The sequence below is a fragment of the Accipiter gentilis genome, chromosome 9 (genome assembly GCF_929443795.1).
Source record: "Accipiter gentilis chromosome 9, bAccGen1.1, whole genome shotgun sequence".
NCBI classification, from domain to species: domain Eukaryota; kingdom Metazoa; phylum Chordata; class Aves; order Accipitriformes; family Accipitridae; genus Astur; species Astur gentilis.
Window position 1 is genome coordinate 22631914 of NC_064888.1, and position 18870 is coordinate 22650783.

Consider the following 18870-nt stretch of genomic DNA (forward strand, 5'->3'; position numbering starts at 1 on the left):
ATAAGCTCCAAACTTGGTGCCTTCAAGGGGCAGTTAGGTCAAGCTAGGAACGTCTGTCTCAACCGTATATAAAACCTGGATTCCTAGTGTAGACACTTGCTGTACATATCTAGTGTTAAATGGTCTGAATAGGGTCACGGGAATTAATTTTACATTTCAGTGTCTAAAGGAATTTTCATCAATAAGAGAAATCACAACATTGTTCCAGGTAATCTTCTCTGCTAAAAGATGTCTCCAGGAAATACCTCCTATGCTCTCTCCTTGAGCTGTGCTCTCTGCTGTCAGCTTGGGGCAATAATCATATCTTCTTATCATGAGAACAGGAAAAAAACCCAGTGAGGCTTCATTTCTAGACAGCTTGCTCTTCTGACCATGTATTCAATATACCATTAAATGACACAGAGACTTCCTTAGTGATCAGAGAAAGGGCAAGTTACATGACTCACTTTACATACACAAATGGGAAGGCAGATAAAGCCAGCAGTTTCATGGAAATAGCTGTTTGGGGGTTGGAGTTGGAAATATCAGAGGTAATACAACTGATAACATACACGGCTAACAGTTTCCAGCTGGTTGTGTTCAAGTTACTAATAGGGTTTCACTTGCTTTTGTCCTTTACCTCACCATACTCTGAAAGCCACGCAAAGCTGCTTTCCATGAAAGTGTTACAGTTGTTATAAATCAAATTATGAAAAATGGAAAGTCCCTCTGGAGATCAAAAATAGCTGTGATTATAGGACAAAAGGCTTCATATGCAAAATTCCTCAGCCAGGAGTAGCCAAAAACTTAATGGGAAGATAAACATTTATTTCCTACCATCTCATATATTGTTTCAGCTATTTTCAGGCACTCATGCTGCAGACCACTACAGCAGCCAACCTACTCTAGGAAGCACAGAGAACAAGAAAACATCAGTGACAAATGTCTGCCCCAAGCCTGATCACAGCAAGTAGGTAGACAGAGACAGTTGAAACACAAGTTTCAGGTCCAACAGCCCACTCTGAACACAGCACAGAAGTGCTGTAACACTTTCCTCAGTTGGTCACCACTACTTGCAGCAGTCATATCCATCTCACCCTGCCTTCTCCTGGACTTGACAGCATGCAAAGAGAAGGGGTGAAAAGTGAAGCTGCTGTTTCAAGTCAGTCCTTGCACCTTCTGAGCAGCCTACTTTGGGATTTTATTTCACTCTCATGAAAACAAGACAATTTACAGGCAATTAATCATGGGCCACTTAGGGGCTTAGTATGAAACAAAGACAGGACACTAACTCTAATTAGATCAAAAGGGCTTCCAGCAACAGAGATGTGGAGCAGACAAAAATTTGGCATTAGGGTCAGCCTTCAAATTCAAGACCAGTGTAACAAGCCAGCGTAAGGACTCTTCCTTGCATGTGCTTCCCAAAATATCCAACTCAACTGCCAGTGCCCAGTGCAACAAACTGCTCAGAAAGCAGTTCTAGTCAGCAGGGAAAGCCCATTCCCTAGGATGCAGCAGGGGACTGGCAGTGGGTCTCCCTGTGAGAGAGAAGATTGGGAGATATATGGGGAAAGGGGAAGGAGAGGTAGAAGAATTCTGGATGTTCTGCAGGAGATCAGGTTTCTTATGGCTCTCACCTCTTCCATCTCGAAGGACAATCTCTTTTTCATCTGTAATCCAGCGGTAACACGGGAACTCCAAATAGTCACCCACTGGTGTTTTGACAGTCATATATTTAAGGTACCAGTCATCCTGGTACCAATATTTTCGTTTCTCAATTTTTATTAGCTGAATTTCTCCAAGGTCTTCTTCCACAGTCACGTCATAGGAGTCAACCTACAGAGCAGAATACAGTCAATGATCCACTGCATATGCAGGAAGCACAACACAAGCATACCTGGCCTTTCCTGATATGGCATGGGTACAACAGAACTTCCCAGCTTCTGGTGGGTGAGAAAAAGAAGACCTATTACTGCACTGCAATGCAACAGAAAAAATAATAAAACAACAAACAAGAACATGCAAAACACTCCAGAAATGGAGAAACATTTTTGTATGCAACCTAAAAATTATATTACTCCTTGAAATGTTTGCAAGTCTGACAAAAACATGCAGACCATGAAATCATTTACTGCTCTCCTAGCAGTAGCTGAAAGTGGTATTGCTAGGGCACATCTGTTCATGCAACTGGAGTGGAAAGATGATCATGAGATTAACACATTGGACTAGGAATCTAAAGACCTGTGTGTATTAGTCATATGCACTTCAGATTAAGGACAGCATCCAGACCACGTAAATCTCTTTTGTTTTGGGCTTCCTGTGGCCTGTCTTCTTCAGTTCTCCATTTTTAAAATGAGGACAATGGTACACTTGGCTCAGATTTGGACAATGACATATTTTATGTTTGTACAGCTTAGATGTTCAAAGTAATTTAAGTAGCTTACTGAAAACAAGGTTCACAAGAACCCCATCTAGATGTGGAGGCACTTCATTCTTTCACTGTAAACAAGCCAGCATGTGGAAACATGGTTTAGCTCCTTCCTCAGTTTGGAGTTAACTCAAAGGCCTGACTCCTGCAACACGGAGGGACCTCAGTCGAGACTTACACAGCAGCTAGTCTGTTTAGTCCTTTCCCATGCTAAGGGTCTGGTCACAGGGTCTTTCCACTGAGCTGGTACTGAAGGCTAGGACCACCCATACCGGCTCCTTCAGGAGTGCCCTCATCAGTGGCCTACAGGGACAGGCCCCTGAAACCTTGAGTTATTGGCCATGCAGTGATCCAGGTGAGGAGCAGACCAGTCCTGGTGCTGCCCCTACATCAAGCTTTGCTGAGGTGTGAGGGCTGCAGCTCTGAACCTGGTCAGGCTGAGGAAGCAACTGCATACCATGCTTTCCCTTTCTTGACGACTGCTCCAGCAAGGCTACAAAGAAGTATCAGTGAACATTTTCTCCTTCCATTTGAATTACAATGGCTTTGACTACCAAGCTCAGCATTTCTTCCATGTGGTAGGTCTGTTCTCAGCGCACAAATATGATTTGGCCTCTCAGGGTTTCACCATCAGATGGCTTGAAATGGATGGAGCCACTTGGCCCACCTTAGCTGCTAAGTGCTCTAGCTACTGAGGTGTGACGGGTGGCCTCACTGAATGCCACAGAGAACTAGTCACCTAGACACACCAAGGTCAGGCACCCGTTTACTGTGTAAATCACATCTCCCACAACACTGCTTTCAGTGCTGCAGCTACGTGGCCAGGCCTGGGAGAAGGACATGGTGCTTCCCTCAGCACCTCTTGCCCATGCTAAGCACCCCTGACTCAGCACAACGGTTGTTATGAATGCTGACTTAAGTGCCTTGCTAAATTGCCTAACAGATTTAGGACAGTGAACACTTATCCCAGAGACGGGTACTTCAGTCCCCTCATGGGACTAACTTCTCAGGGATGCATGCAGTCTCTTACTGCATGTGGGAAGAGCACCCAGCAAATGACAGTTCTGGTGGCACTTGCACTGTTAGGCAATACCAGCATAGGAAGAAATGAGTAATTGTTTCAAATATGACCAGTAAGACACCATGTCATGCTAGGCAATTCAGGAGATCAGGAATTGACTCTCACTTTCCAAGAGTGTAAACACCTCAGGGCAAACCAGAGTAGCCAAGTGCCTATTGTCACAAAGCTGAGTGGGCTATGGCAACCGTGGGAGCAGCAGCCAAAGCCCATTCTGCTCAGATGATCCTGCTAAGCTTTGTGTGGTTACAAGTAGAGACTTCATTCTCTTGTGGTTTTTCTCAACGCAGCCAACAATCTTAGAAACCAACCAGCTGCTGATATCAAAAGGATGAGGTACTGCATTGACGTTGCAGTGCCTGTAGAGACTCACCGGCCTCTGTGAGCTTTGTCACTTGGCTCCTGATCTAGACACCATGCTCTACTTGCTCTTTTCAGGAGCACTTTCTTAGCCTTCGCCAGGCTTTTGATATATGCCCATTGTTCCTGTCTTACTTGCTGGAGAAAGGCTAATTCACATAAGGACCAAAACTGAAAAGTGAAGAAAGATTAAATTCCTGACAGGAGAAAGGAGAAAAAAAAATATATTTAAATGTCTTCAGATGGCACTTATTAATTGAACTGTTACAAAAGAAAGATTCATAGGAACTTGCACACACGTGACTGGAAGAACAAACATAAGAAGGATCCCTTGGCATCCCTTCCTCTCCCACTTTAACCCAAGCATCCCACATTATTGATGCAAAGTACCCTTTTCTATGAGCTATCCATGAATTACCAGCTGTGATGATCATTTTGGGATGAAGACATCTATCTGTCCACCAAAGTCTGGGATGACAGACCTCAGTTCTCTCATAACCCATTGCATAAAAATACCAGCTTTCATAAAGTTTGTCACATCTAATTGACTCACAGAAGCCAAAGAAAAATAAAAAACCCTTTAGGCTTTGAAGTCCACCCTGCAGACAATGAAACATTGTCCTTGCCTGTGTTTCCCCAAAGATGCTCTTCAGTCAACTTTGAAACTGTCAGGCCATGATTGCTACACTGCAACTCATAAGAGGCTGTTTCATACTAACAAGGATATTGGAATTTCTTCTACTATGCAGCCTAATTTAATTTTAGGTTCAAATATTTAAAATGGGTGTGGATAGTGCTTACTTTGATTTGCTGATACTTAACAGACTAATCTTTCTGAGCTATATTCTCCCCATGCCTATTAAAGCAAAAGACATTGAACTGTTTCTTTTAAAAAGGAAGCCCATCATGTCTTAAACAAAAATTTGCAATGTTTATGTCAATAGCACACCCATACACATCAGGTGGTAACAAACAAACTGCTTCACAAATAGCATGGCAGTCCTTAGCAAGCTTGGGCTGACAGCATCTGTCTGCTAGGATGCGAACTGAGAGATGAAAATCACAGAGTTGAGATTTCAATGAACATATTAAAATGACGCTTGCCATTTTTCCTTGCATCTCCATAGCAGAAAAAAGATAGTTCTTTCTATAGGGCCAATATATATACTAATTTTAAACATTTTTTTGAAAGTTTATGTTGCTGACTTTTTGATGCCTCCACCCCCACACTATCCAGAACAGCTAAAAGGATCATGTGTAAAGGTAAATTCATTCGCTTGATGGTTCATGATTTTGAACCAGCTGTGGAGACTGAAAAATGTTGAGTGGCTTTTCTCTGAAATCACATTAACAGTGCCTTGAGCCGCAGCTATGACAGTCAGTGACTGTAGGTCATACCCCTGTGCTCCTGGCTAAGTGAATGGAGATTCCTCTCTCCCACAATGCTGGTTTCAAACACTGCCCTCATCTTTGCCTATCACCCTACACCCAATATTCTCAGCTTCACTTTTGTCAATTGGCACAAAGAGTTCTGGATGATGGCTAGAAAATGTAGATAACATGGTCAGATTGTTTCCCATTCTTCAAATCTTCTTTCCTGAAATAGGCAGCACTTGAACCATTTCCATTTCATGTTCATTTACCTGCAACTCCTGGTTTTCTCAGTAAAACCAGCATCAATAAACTCTTTACCAGGCTCAGGTTTCGCACTGAGTCAGTACTTCTGCAATTTCATACTTCTTTCCAGGACCAGATAGCACTTTGCAGAAGAGTGCCTCGTCACAGGCTGTCATATCATGTACCTCAAACTCAGCCGCTTCCTGCTTGTACACCCCTTTATGCAACTGCAATGCAAAATGAATTATCTCTTTCAATTTTACCACGATCTTGGTGCATCTGGCAGTCAGGAGCTGGAAGTAGCCACCTTGCAGAGACACAGTCCAAACAAATCCACAAACCTATGTGAATTATTACCTATTCATCACTATAAAGGGAATTTAAACATGTAAAGACTAATGCAATAACCTACAGAAGCAAATGATAAACTGCATCTGGATCAGATTCACTTTGTATTCAGCTACTTGAGATTTTTATGCTGCATCTTCTCACTCACTTCCAGTTCCAGGGCTAGCTGTGTACAAAGGAAGAATAAGGTGACCAAAGCCACTGTCTGGATAAGGGAAACATACTGCATTATTTTTAGCTCAAGTCCTCATGAAAACCCATTGCTGTCAAGTAATTAGTGTGGCACAGAAAGTCTGAAATTAGTCTTATTTTCTCATCAACTCCTTGTTGCCCAAGATACCTGACTATCCTTTTTTTAGTTCATCTTCTTTAAAGGTTCAGCTAACAATTTCATTTTTTAAAAATCCTCATTTCCACATATGTATTTCTATAGTTCCTATGATGTCACACCTATATATGTATATACACATCTAAGATTTAAATTCAAGAGCAATGTGAATCAGATCCAAAGAGTTGTTAGAAATGTCACATTAACACCCAATCTTTGGAAGAAACTTAATTCCTCTAGTAACAATCTCTTTGCTGATATTACAAGAGCCCTAAAATAGTTGCACAAGTCAATAGTGACAAGTCAATAGGACATTAAATTAGCCTAAATGTTCCTGAAAGTTTTTAATCTTTTTATGACCATCACAGTTCCCATTTTAATGGCAATTCTGAAAGTGAGGGTTCCCTCCTGATGTCTCACCCAGCTTTCGCTGCCTCCAAGCCAGCGATGCCATGGACTCACCTGAGATGACATGTTTGCTAATGCAGTAAAGGTGTGCCAGGTTACAAAGATGGTATAAGGTCCAGGTAAGACTTGACAGTTGGTCGCTCAAGGTTTCTATGGCATTTGTTGTATGAGGTCTCCTGATAAACACATGGCATCCCTGATGACTGCACAGTGAGCCAGAGATGCTTGGAGTTTTTACACACTTTGAGTCCAGAGTGAGATAACAGAATTAATGAAGGCTCTTGGACTGTTCAAACTCCTTAGCATCCTGTTCAAGCAATTTAATCTCACACAAAATGTAAGGCCTTTCTTTTTGAGGAGAGACTCCTACTGACTAACCTGATATTGCCAAAAAAATGATACAGACTTTCTATAAGCACAAAGCTCTAAATGGAAAGAACTGTATTTCCCTTCTGGAAATAATTGTTTGTGTGTTTCTTTCAACAAAAGCAAGAATCAGATGAAGGGGTAACAGGAAGAAAACAGAGAACTGAGTGACACCATAACACTTGCTTTGAAATCACTCGGCACTAACAGGAACTTACTCATAAGACACTGAGTAAAGAAGAGCAGCGATGGCTTTCTACATCGCCTGTGTCTAGTACTTGGAATAAGTCAGACAAAAACTACAACTGAGCTAACATTGTGCAAATCCCTTCAGGTTTTTCCACATCCCTTTCCCTCAATCAACATTTGGCATGCAAATCTCCTACTCAGCACTGGCCCAAGCCCTCATTCATCATATCTAGTAATATGCACAATTTGCATTAATTCAAATGAAGACATTACCAGGGTAATGGAACTACTGAGCCTCACCCAACATTTAGAAAAGAAACTGGAAAGCAGACAAAGCCTTACAAGATAATACTGTAAAATTCTGGTCACCCACTGAAAAAGTGCATTTTTTTGCAAGTGTGTTCACAATTGAATTCTTTGCAGAAAAAGAAAATTCCAGAGATGCTATTGAAAGAAACACTAAAGGCAGAACTGTGAAACTAGTTGCTACATTTTACAAACCAACCAACCTGAAAGGCTTCTGGCCTGCTTCAGTTTTATTTTTTTTTGTTTCGTATTGGTATTTTTCTCTTCCTTTTTTCTTTGCACAATGTATTAGTAAGACTCACAGTGTTTTGGGCACAATGTTACCTGAACGGGTGCCTGAAGAAGCACACTGCGCTCCCCAAGAAAACATCCTCAACAACAAAACTCAGCAAATTGTACTGCAAGTGTCCAATGAGCCAGACGCTTTATGGAACACAGAGCTATTCTCATTCTCCACAATAAATACATGCTGAAAAAACTGCCTGCGTATTTGTAGTATCAATCACATAACAATTAATAGAAATAATTCATTTGGAGAGGAGCAGAAGTCCTCATCTGGATTTAGTCAAGAACCTTTGCACCTGAAAACAAGTTTGGAAAAAAAAAAAAAAAAAAGAGACAGTCCCAGCCTCAGAAAGCTTACTTAGCTAACAATGCATTTTATGTAAAATGCTAGGACCCAGCTGAAGACCGTCAAATGTGCCTAAAAGCTACCTTCCCGAGGAGATGTAACTAGTCCTTTTAGGTGCACAGATCCTCTGCTGTAATGCTACTAACATCCACAAACCTTCGTTCATTGCTTCCTCACCCAGTGGGGTCCAGCGCTTGCAGGTACCTCTGCTCCTGCTGGACCTGCTCCCACAGCAGTTCAAGAGTTGCTGTTGAGCATGTACTTAAGGATCACATTATGGCATTTTCTCCCTGTGACAGGATCCAATCCAATTGGATGTTCAGAGTACTGCCAGGCTCTCTATCACAGCCATCTCTCAAAGACAGTGAAACCCTCTTCTGTAGCCCAGGGATAAAAGTAAAACGACCCTGGTGCTTATCTCCTCAGCTGGGCAGGGCTCATCCCTCCTGGGAAAGCATCCTAACCCTAAGTTTGCAGGACAGTGTGAGGTCTTCTTCAACCTCTCTTGCTAATGTTGCTAAGCTTCGCTTAAAATATGTGACTGTTCACAGAATGAGAGAGAAAGAATGACTGAGCATCCATTTGGGAGATTCAGATAACAAGGTTCTAAGCTAATGAATGTTTAATCATGAAGGAAAGTAACTTCACCAGCAGCGGCGGGTAAGTCCTCACTCCTGAATTTGGTAGATCATCTCCTCAAAACATCAGCTATAAATACCTGGGGACCATATCTACACGTGCCATCAACACTTATTCAAAATGCTGATTTCTGTTACCCATATCTGCAACGTCTAATGCAGAAAAGACCAGATACCTAACTTAGGCTGTGAAGCCCATGGTTAAAAAAAACACACCTAAAGGCAAAGCAGCACCATGACAGTGAAGTCTCACCCGTAGATGCAGTGGTACGTCTCATTTCCAAAGTGACTTATAAGCACTTTGTTAAAACTTTAAATGGCATTCTAAAACAGTGCCCAGAGTATAAGCAATTACAGATGTATAGCCTGGATATTGTGATAAGATCACAGAGAGGACAGGGCACAACACGCAGCAGAAATCAAGGTTAGAAAGAATGGCATAGGCGATAGCCCGGTCCCAACTTCATTCTCACTCACGCTTGCACGTTCATGCTGTTTTCCAACTTTTATTGAAGTTCCCCTACAAACCTCCCTTGGCTGGCATTATAATTCCCACTGGAAGCTCTTACCTCTTTCTTTAATTCCTTGGTGATATCAGGGCTCTAACGACTAGTAAATACTGACCCTAAACATCACCTGTCAGCCGGATGCACAACACAATTTTTTTTAGTATTTGTAGGAAAGTGCAGGGACATCTGAAAGCCCGGTCTAAGCCAGAACCAAAGGGCCCACGACGGACCAACCGCAGCCAGGGCTAACCTCCAGGACAGGGATGCCAGCGATGGGCGGCCGGGAATGGCAGCAGGCACCTCGGTCCCGGTGTCCCACTCCGGAGCGCCGGCACGCGGGGACGGGAGCGTAAAAAAGCCCAGCCCTGCCGCAGTCCCTCGGGGCGCCGGGCGAGGTACCGCTGAAGGCTCCACCGTCCCCGGTCTTGCGGGTCCGGCCCGCGGCACCCGCGAAGGGAGATACGCGACGGCTCGTAGGCGGCGAAACCCCTCGGACACCGCCGGGGCGGGGGGGGGAGAGGGAGAGACGGGACACGGGGCGGCCGCGGGCTGCGGGTCCCCATCCCCCGCCCCGCTAGACTCACCGCGCCGCGCTCGAAGTCGTTGTAGAAAGGTTTGTCCAGGAGGTGCCTCTCGCTGCAGCCCGCCGTGCCCTCCAGGGTCAGGTACACGTAGTCGTCGGTGCCCGCGAACCACTGGCTGCCCGTGGCTACCGTCACCGTGTAGGACGGCATGGTCCCGCCGACGCGGATCGCCCCGGCTCGGCTCTGCACGGCCCCACCGACCCGACCCGGCCCGACCCGACCCGACCCGACCCACCGCTGCCGAGCCGCGCTCCTGCCCTAGCCCGGACCCTGCTCAGCGCCGCCTCCTCCTCCTCCTCCTCCTCCTCCGCCGCCGCCGCCGCCGCCACCGCACGGCTGCCCGCCCCTTCCCCAGCGCCCGGCACACCTACCCCGGTACCCTGCACGGCCCTCGCCGCAGCCCCCCCGCCCCGACACCCCGTGCTGCACCGCTGCCTGCTCCCCGCCCCTGTCCCGGCACAGCCGCCCCGCACCCCGCGCTGCAGCCCTGTCCCGCACCCCGCACGCAGCCCTAGTAGCGCACCTGCCCTCCGACTCTGCACCAGCTCCACGCCAGCACACTTTCCACAGCCCTGCGCGCAGCACTTTTCTCTCGATATTCTTCCACAGTTGCACAATCCTGCACAGCACTCGGAGCTCTGAGCATGCAGCACGCTGCTCTGCAGAGGAGTCCTGCTCCGGCCAGGCGTAGCTGCGCACAGCCTTGCACAGCTCACCCTCGCTCGGCTCAGTATGCCTCACCACCTCTACGCTTACTGGATTTCATCCACACACCCTCAAACTGCTCTGCACTCTCTAACCTCACCTCCTAATCGCCCCAGTTTGCAGGCATACACACTCTTCTGTGCCCAAACCTTACACATGTACTACACCAGCTAAACACACTACCATTATCTACCCCGACACGTACACTGCATACATCCCATCCTCTTTATTGTCTGGAGTTACTCACTCTATACTCACACCATACTACACCCTCATTATATACACCAAATCTGCAAATCCATATACAACTCGCCCTTTTCTCAGGTCTAGATCGCCATATGCACTATTGCTGGCATGATTTATTCCCTGCATTCCTCCAAGCTTCTCAAACCCCCCGTTGTCTTTGCACAACTGTGCGTAACGCTGACTGCTAGCATATCTACACATCAGAGCTGTATACGCACAACCAAACCCCCATTTCCGCAAAGCACTCTAAAAATCCCACAATTTCACAGTTCCCACCCTGAGTATACCAAGCACCAAATACCTGCTGGCATTAAGGCAACAGAAGAGCTGGCTGTGCTTCTTCCACAGCCCAACCCACCCCACAGAAAATAACCCCATAGCAGCAACACTGCACACTTAGCACTTAGGCATCAAGACCGCTAAAGCTATTCTCCTGCATTTTCATCAGGCAACCAAACACCACATGCTATCACCCCTGGCACCTCACTCATGCATGCTGCTGCCAGCAGCAGCTGCATGATACTGTGCTGAAAGGAGCCAGGTTGCCGCTTTTGCAGATCCCAGTGTCATTCCACCATTGCTCTGGGATCAGACCAAGCTCCTCGTTTCCTTGCTGTCAGGCAGTTTGCCTAGCTGGCCTCTGTGCTCTTGCAAATTTCTAGTGACAGGTACGCAGAGCAAGCTAAATCAAAACCATCTCAGAAAGTGCTTTTCTCGTGGTACACTTGCACCTCAGGTACTGTGCTGGATTAGTTCGTGTCATACACATCATACTTCGTTAGCGCTTTCAGCCCGAGGCACTCTCTGCCCACAGGTGAGGCTGAGTGGGCATTATCAGCCACCAACCACCAAATACAAAGGAAGAGAGCAATTAAAGTCAACAGTTGGAAGTTGCTGCTGCCCTTGCCCACCTCTGCTCTGGTAAGCCCAACTGCAGAGTGCCTCATGCCTCACTCCAGCACGGCTGCTGCATCTTGGATCGCTGTGCAACACCTCAAGATATGCTTATGGAGTCTCTGCTTCAGCTTCTAAAATTGCAGCTACCGAAGATGCATTGTGGCCTGTCTTATGCACTGTGGCCAGCCAGTGGTGGCCACACAGCAACAGGGACAACCTGCGATGGCCTGGGAAGATTCCTGTTCTGTCACAGAAGCGTGATGTTACTGGGCTACGCTCACCCAGACAAGTCAGAGAAGGTCTTCTACATCTCTTCTGTACAAATAGAGACTCAACCATTTGCTATATCATGACTCAGATTTCAAGGCTCTCCCAGCATTCAGAGTATGTATTTTCATATAGACATATAAAAAAAAATCCACTGTGCCTGCCTTGGCTCTACTGAATTGCTCAGCATGAATTTCTAGTCTGCTGCTACTTTTTTCAGCAACACCTAGAAGTGCAAGATTGCCAACTGTAACATGGCATATCTGAGGCAGCTGCAGAATCCCAGCCCAGAGATCCGATTGCTTCTCCTGAGATTTAACCAACAAGGGATCCTTATTGGTGCATGTGATCCCTTCCATTGACAATGTTACCCCATAAAAGTGCACCATAATCTCAGAAGTTCTTCCTTGGGTTCCTCTTTCCTTTACATAAGATTTCAAAACCATCATGCATCAGTTTCATTTTTGCACAAGTGCTGTCAGCCCTAAAGCTTCCAAATTTAGGTTCACAGCCTTCACTGAAAGATATATCTGAAACTCTTTTTAACACGGCAAGTGCTTCAGAATCAGCTTTTGTCAGACACAAGGCCGCCTTCTGGGCACCTTCATTTTTGCTGCAAATATGGAGCAAAGTGGTGTTCAAACCTTGAGCAGTGAGTTTCCATGTTTCTTTGTGTTTCGGCTCCCATGCAGCATTTGAAGTCTTTGTCCTGTTCCCCTGGGTCATCAGTTCTGTTTGTTTTCAGACCGTTCAGGTCTCTTCTGTACTGAGGGGTGACTGGGGAGTCTCCCTACAGCGTTACAACTCCTCTTACCAACTCATTAAAGAAAATACTAGATAAGCTCAGTCCTGTACATGAAATTTGTAGGAATGGATGTTACCTCTCACCAGCCCCTTCACAGCTATGTCTCTTTTTAGTCTGTTCCTTCAGCACCTCTCACTTTTATAATGTTTTCCACCTTCAGAGATTTATTGATAATATTTACTGTTGGCAGAATTTCAAATGCCTCACCAAAATCCTGCCAAACAAAACGGCAGGATATGCAAAAACCAAATCAAACCGTTTTATCAAGAGATTACGTTATTTCACCCCTGAGGAGACCCTCACCGCATGAGACCCCAACACAATCCTCTACCGCGTCTTAACTGATGGCTGCTTGATGTCAAACAAGGAAGCCATTCTTGGAAACAGCAGTTGGATCCCACAGCTGGATCCAAGGTGAGCGTCCTAAAGATTAGGCCGTGGGATCAGACGCTGACTTGCATTGCAGCATTTCTCCTGCTCCCCCAACACCACTCTGGACTTCCCTTGACACGGCCACTGAACTGCCAGGGGAAGACGGTGCCGCAGAGTGTGCACGCCGCACGCCTCCCGGCGACGGAGAGGGGGGCTTGAGCCGTTCGGGCCGAGGTAGAGCCAGTTTCCGAAACCACCAACCCCCTTAAGGCACACGGCCATCCTCACCGCTTCTGCCTTGCTCCTCCAGCTGCTGCGCTTCAAAGCAGACTACCGAGCCCTTTGGTAAGGCGGTGGCGGAGGGCATGGAGACCAAGGGAGACGCGGCCTGCAAGACGCACGCTGGGATCGGGGGCTTCCTGGCCCAACTGCCAGCCGGCACCCCCGCCCCGGGCACCGAGGACCGGCAGCCCGCGCATGGGCCAGGCGCTCAGACACCGCCGCCGCCGCCTCTAATCCCCAAGGCTTTGGGCCGCAAGGTCCCTCTGGATCCTCGGGTAGATCGCAGTCCCCGCCAAGACCGAGCCTGGGAGCGAGCAGGGTTTGCAATCGCCGCGGGAGGGAGACGGCCCGCACCCGCCTGCGGACCCGCCTCACGGGCAGCGGGAGCTGGAGCGGCGGGGGCGGAGGCGCCGACCTCGACCTCGATCTCCACCACCGCCGCCGCCGCCGCCGCCGCCTCCCGGGGCGGCAGCGCCCCCTGCTGGGCGCGCCTCGCCCCACCCCGCCGGGCCCCTCCCTGCCCGCAGCCCAGCGAGAAACAGCCCGAGAGCTGAGGGGCGCGGGTGGGCACTGCGCGGGGCGGGGCGGGGCGGCGTGACCTCCTTTGCCGGGGTGGAAAACAGAAGAAAAATAGAATTTTTAATTCTTTTTTCTATTTTGCACTCTATTTGAAGATGGGGCTGCTCTTAGGTGGAGTGCAATATTACTTCCTCTGCCCGCGTAAAAAATGCAAAAGGTCTCAGAGTCATCCAACCCTAATCACTATCAATAACTGCCTTCATACCAGACGGCGCTTGTGTGCGCAGCTGCTGAGGCCTGGCCCTGGTTTCTGGCACCTGCTTGCAAAACCGGGCAGGTTTGCTGACCCGACAGCAGGCAGCGAGCCCAGGCTTACTTCTCCCCAAGCCGCTTTCCTGGGAAGGCAGCAACCGCTCCCTGCATCAGCTCTGCACTCGAGCCCCTGTGCATCTCACCCACCTCACTCCTCGCTTGAAGGTGGATTCACAAGGCAGTGGTGGGGTCTGTGCGCTCACAAGCAGGGAGCTGAGAAACGAGGCCGTTAAAACATAAGCAGCTGCTATCCCTGAGCTGGCTGTGTGTTAGTGGAGGGCTAGGACAGCCCCCTGTAAGGGGCACGTCTACTCTCCCATGGATTTTGCCACTTGTTATTCACAGCTCCCATTCACCTAAGCATCACTGAGATTTACTACGTGGAAATTCACAGCGGAAGTCAGCTGCTGTCCCTCTTTATCTCCTTCCAAAGCCGGTGAAAAACAAGGTTGTTCTGTGAGCATGTCACATATCTTACAGACCTCCTGAGGCTACAGGCAATTTGGGTGGGCAGATGGCTCTCCTGAAATATGCTAATAAGGACTGGGAGTGGGGAGGAATGATACAACATAGTAATTAACAAATGACGGAGGATCGGTAGAGCCTAAAGAAACTTCCAAGCTACATAAATAGTCTAAAGGGCATGGGCTTAATAGCTGAGAACATATGGGTGTTCATCGTGTATTGCTCCACCAGAACGGGAAGAAAAAGCTCCTTGTTCATAGACCTGCCTCTGTCCCAGCTCAGAGCGTCCAGAAATTAACTCTAGGATTGCAAAGCTCAGCACAGACTGTCCTTGGCTCTGCCATCCAGGTGGTGGCAATTCTGACACCAGCTGAATCTCTTACAGACCCCCAACGGGGTTGCTATATGAACATTTGCTATATCTTTTTGTACCTTTTTGTGCAAGGGATCATCCAGATTGCTGTGAGGGGGCTGTGAGTCTCTCCCTCTCCCTGTGAACTTCCTATCCCTTTTTTGAGGTGGTGTTCCTTGGATCCTCCATCCCATTTAGCAGGATGTTAGGACAACTTCCTCAGCCCTGAGGACCATGGGATCTGGGACTGCCTGACCTCAGCACTTCCACCTAAATCTGCAGATCCTCTTACTGCCTCTGTGGATGTAGCAGTCCTACTCTGGCACTTTGCAAGAAGAGGAGAGGAGGAAGACAGAGAGAAGGCAGCCTGTTTTCAGGCTTCCCCTCCCCAGATCAGTGCTGGGAGGCTGCACAGGTAACACTGCTAAAGAGGAGGGGAGAGCAGAGGCATGGGACAGGTAAGCCATGGACAAGGCAAGCACAAGGAATACGGCCGCATTAGTGGCTACTCTTTTGGTACCATTTGGTGCTGCACGCATTTGAGAAATGCAAAACTAGAATAGCAGTGGGAGACTTAAGACTGGTGCAAAAGTCCTAAGCCCCAGCAGCAAAGGTAGAGAGAGTCCTGATAGAGGCTTGTGCAATATCACCTCCAATCTGAAGACAGGCAGGCCCAAATTAATCCCTGAAATAATACCTTTAACTTCTACCACAGCTTAGTTTGGGCCAGGGCTGCAAGTAAGCTGCTCAATGGAATGGCTTGGTTTACTTTCCGTCCAATTTCTCTGGTGTGCATCAACTGCTTAGGTGTGCCCATGAATGTAGCATGGTCCTGAAAGCACAGCTTTGGGGTAAAATAAACGATCATCTTGCTGGCATGAGAAACACTGGTTTAGCTAATCCCACAATCAGAATCAGTTCTCTTTTAACACAGCACTTTCAAAAGCAAGAAGTTAAACATGAGAGCAAGACAAGAGGCAAGCCAGACTCTAGAGAGACCTCTGTTTATCCACAGGAAGGGAACAATGCTACTTTGTGAGTTAATTTGGGATGCTCAGGGGTAAAGCAGTTATGAAGTCATATCAAGAAGTGTATGTAGTCATACACTCTCTGAGACAGCCACGCTTTCTCAGTTGGGATCAAGTCATCAGCCTGAGACATTTCCTATTCTCTCCCAACCACAAGGATAACTTTTGCTTGACAAAGGAATCAGCTGTCCCCAGCACCAGACACTGTTAGACGGCTCTAACAGTGATGAATTCTTCTAAGCCTCCTTGTCGGGCCTTGTTTGCAGGTGGCCTTTGAGACTAAGGGTGTCAGAGCAAACCAGCACAGCAGGGGGCACTCAGCAAAAACGACTGGGAGGTTAATTTTAGTGAAGTCTTAAAAATGTTAGGAATTGCAAGCCTGATTCCTTGAAGCGTTCGGACTTAACAAGAACACCTTGAGTGGTGATCTCCCCACTCTGCTCTGTGCAGCCTTCTGGTGTTTTATTCAGTTATTTCAAACCCTCCTCTGGCATTAAAGCCTTTGAAACAACTCCATTCATCTCCTTAATACTCTCAAGCAAGGTCTCCTCTCTGTTTTCAGCTTTCAGTTCCTCTGCCACCAATCTTGCCTTTTCCCTAGAATACACTTTAAAAGCTTATTCTTAAAGTTTGCCATCACTTGACCCTGTCTGAGCAATATTACATTTCCAATTATTCTACCCTGTGTAACACACTGAACTTGCTTCCTGTTTCCTTTATCCAGAGCTCTTATGATTTAAAAAACCCCACAAACCTCCCCTGCCTCCTTTCTGAATTATATTCCCCTCCCCATTTAGCCAAGATGAATGAATTTTTCATCTGTTCAGTTCTTGTTCTATAATGAGATATTCTTGCTTGATTTTCTGATGTCAACCATCCAGCCCAAGACTGTGAAAAAGCATCCTCTTTTGACTGTCTGTATTGTGGTAACTCAATACAACCCCAAAACATCAGAGAGCATCCTACACAACAGAGACTGGAGCCTAGAGGATTTACAGGAAAAACTGTGGACATTGCAGGTGGACACTGAGCTGTATTTGCGCAGCGTCACTTTTGGGTACTTCCGTGGTCATTCCTATGAATCACCTGCTGATTGTAATTTGGTTCCTCCCGGCACAACGCTCTCTGCCTAGCCTTGCCCAGAGGCAAGCTGAATGACTGAGAAATGACAGGGGTGAAAGAGGAAGGGGGGGAAGAGGAAGGAAATATGTGTGGCATGAGTAGTATGAATGGAAAGGGGCAAACACACCGTGATAGGGGTGAATAGGCTGGGGATAGGGACATCAGAAATAGAGGGGGTGGGTGACAGGAGAGTAGTCCACAGGACGGCTGTGGGAAGAGGGGAACTGGAGGAAGATGTACAGTCCCTGCAGGATGGGCTGAGCAGCAGTGCAGGCACAAGCCTGGCTCTTGAGACTCTTGGGGCTTGGTTCCGAGAGTCAGCAGCTGGAGTTACACAATTTGACACCTCCATAGCCTCCACAGGGCACTCAGGTGGACCTTGCCAAGCCCTGCTGCTGCCCTCCTGCCTCCCGACAGCCTCCCTCTGTCCCGCTCTGAGAGGCAAGTCATGCCCATCCCGCCAGGCAGATACCAGTAACTACTCACCAGTCAGCTCCAGCTGAAAAATCCTATTCCTGGATCTGCAGCTGTACCATGTGCCACTGAGCCACTGCTCTGCTCCACCTCGGAGATGGACACACTTCACACAGTGACAGTAACACTCTTTCAGATGAAAATAAGGTTTACAAGAGCAAGGAAGTTATTTTATAATTAACTTGAGGTGCCTGAACCCAAGATGAAGAGCACTTTTTAACCAGCAGCCAGATGACTCTACAGGCTCTGTTCCTTAAACTGCCTATCAGCTTTTCATCCCAGAGACTGTCAGTCAAACAGCAGGCCCTGGAAACTATCTTACCATCTCTTCAGCATGGTGTCTTTCTATAGAGGTCTTGCTGGTGGGTTTGCAAACTTCACGTAAGTAGCTTAATTTACTACAACCAGACTTGCTTCACTAAGGGAATATAGGAGAGAGCCTTTTGTTTTGCATCGGAGGCACCTCTCTAGGGTTGCAGTATTAAGATTTCCTCCCCTTTCTTACCTAAAAGAAAATTAAAAACTAATCACTCCTTAAAAAGAAATATAAATTACTTTCTTTGAGCTGCATTGTGTCTGTTACAGACACAACTTGCCAGATCTTATTTGCTCTTTGGCATTTATACTTTTGTTACAAGCTTTCTCACACCATGCAGATAGCTGTTTTCCTTGACCTACTGGTGCTAGAAACCTATTCAAGAGAAATGGCTGAAGACTTCCTGTTCTGAGGCTTGGTCCTGGCATGAAAACATACATAGCACTGAAATCATGCTCATGAGATCTGCAATGAAGGCTTGTCCTGGTTTTGGCTGGGACAGAGTTAATTTTCTTCTTAGTAGCTGGCATAGGGTGTTTTGGATTTAGTGCAAGAATAATGTTGATAACACACTGATGCTTTAGTTGTTGCTAAGTAGCACCTATCCTAAGTTAAGGCTTTTTCAGTTTCCTGTGCTCTGCCAGCAAGCAGGTGTACAAGAAGCTGGGAGGGAGCACAGCCAGCACAGCTGACCTGAACTAGCCAAAGGGATATTCCATACCATAGAACATCATGCTCAGTATATAAACTGTGGGGTGGGGGGGGAAGGGAGGTGGGGTGGCTGGGAGGGGCGGATCGCTGCTTGGGCATTTGTCAGTGGGTGGTGAGCAATTGCATTGTGCATCTTTTTTTTTAATATTCCTTTTTATTACAATTATTATATTATATTATATTGTTTTACTTTAGTTATTAAATCATTCTTACCTCAAGCCACGAGTT

At 47.0% G+C, this 18870-nt stretch overlaps 1 protein-coding gene across 1 annotated transcript in view; it reads right to left on the reverse strand.

The window, feature by feature from the left end:
* Positions 1 to 9996, reverse strand: part of ALOX5 (arachidonate 5-lipoxygenase) — a 34764-nt gene extending 24768 nt beyond the window's left edge. Inside the window, exons 1-2 of the mRNA XM_049810969.1 lie at positions 9770 to 9996; positions 1617 to 1815 (exon numbers count right to left, since the gene is read on the reverse strand). Coding sequence (XP_049666926.1) covers positions 1617 to 1815; positions 9770 to 9919 — 349 coding nt within the window. The 5' untranslated portion in view covers positions 9920 to 9996. The remainder of the gene's footprint in view (positions 1 to 1616; positions 1816 to 9769) is intronic.
* Positions 9997 to 18870: the final 8874 nt, after the last annotated feature.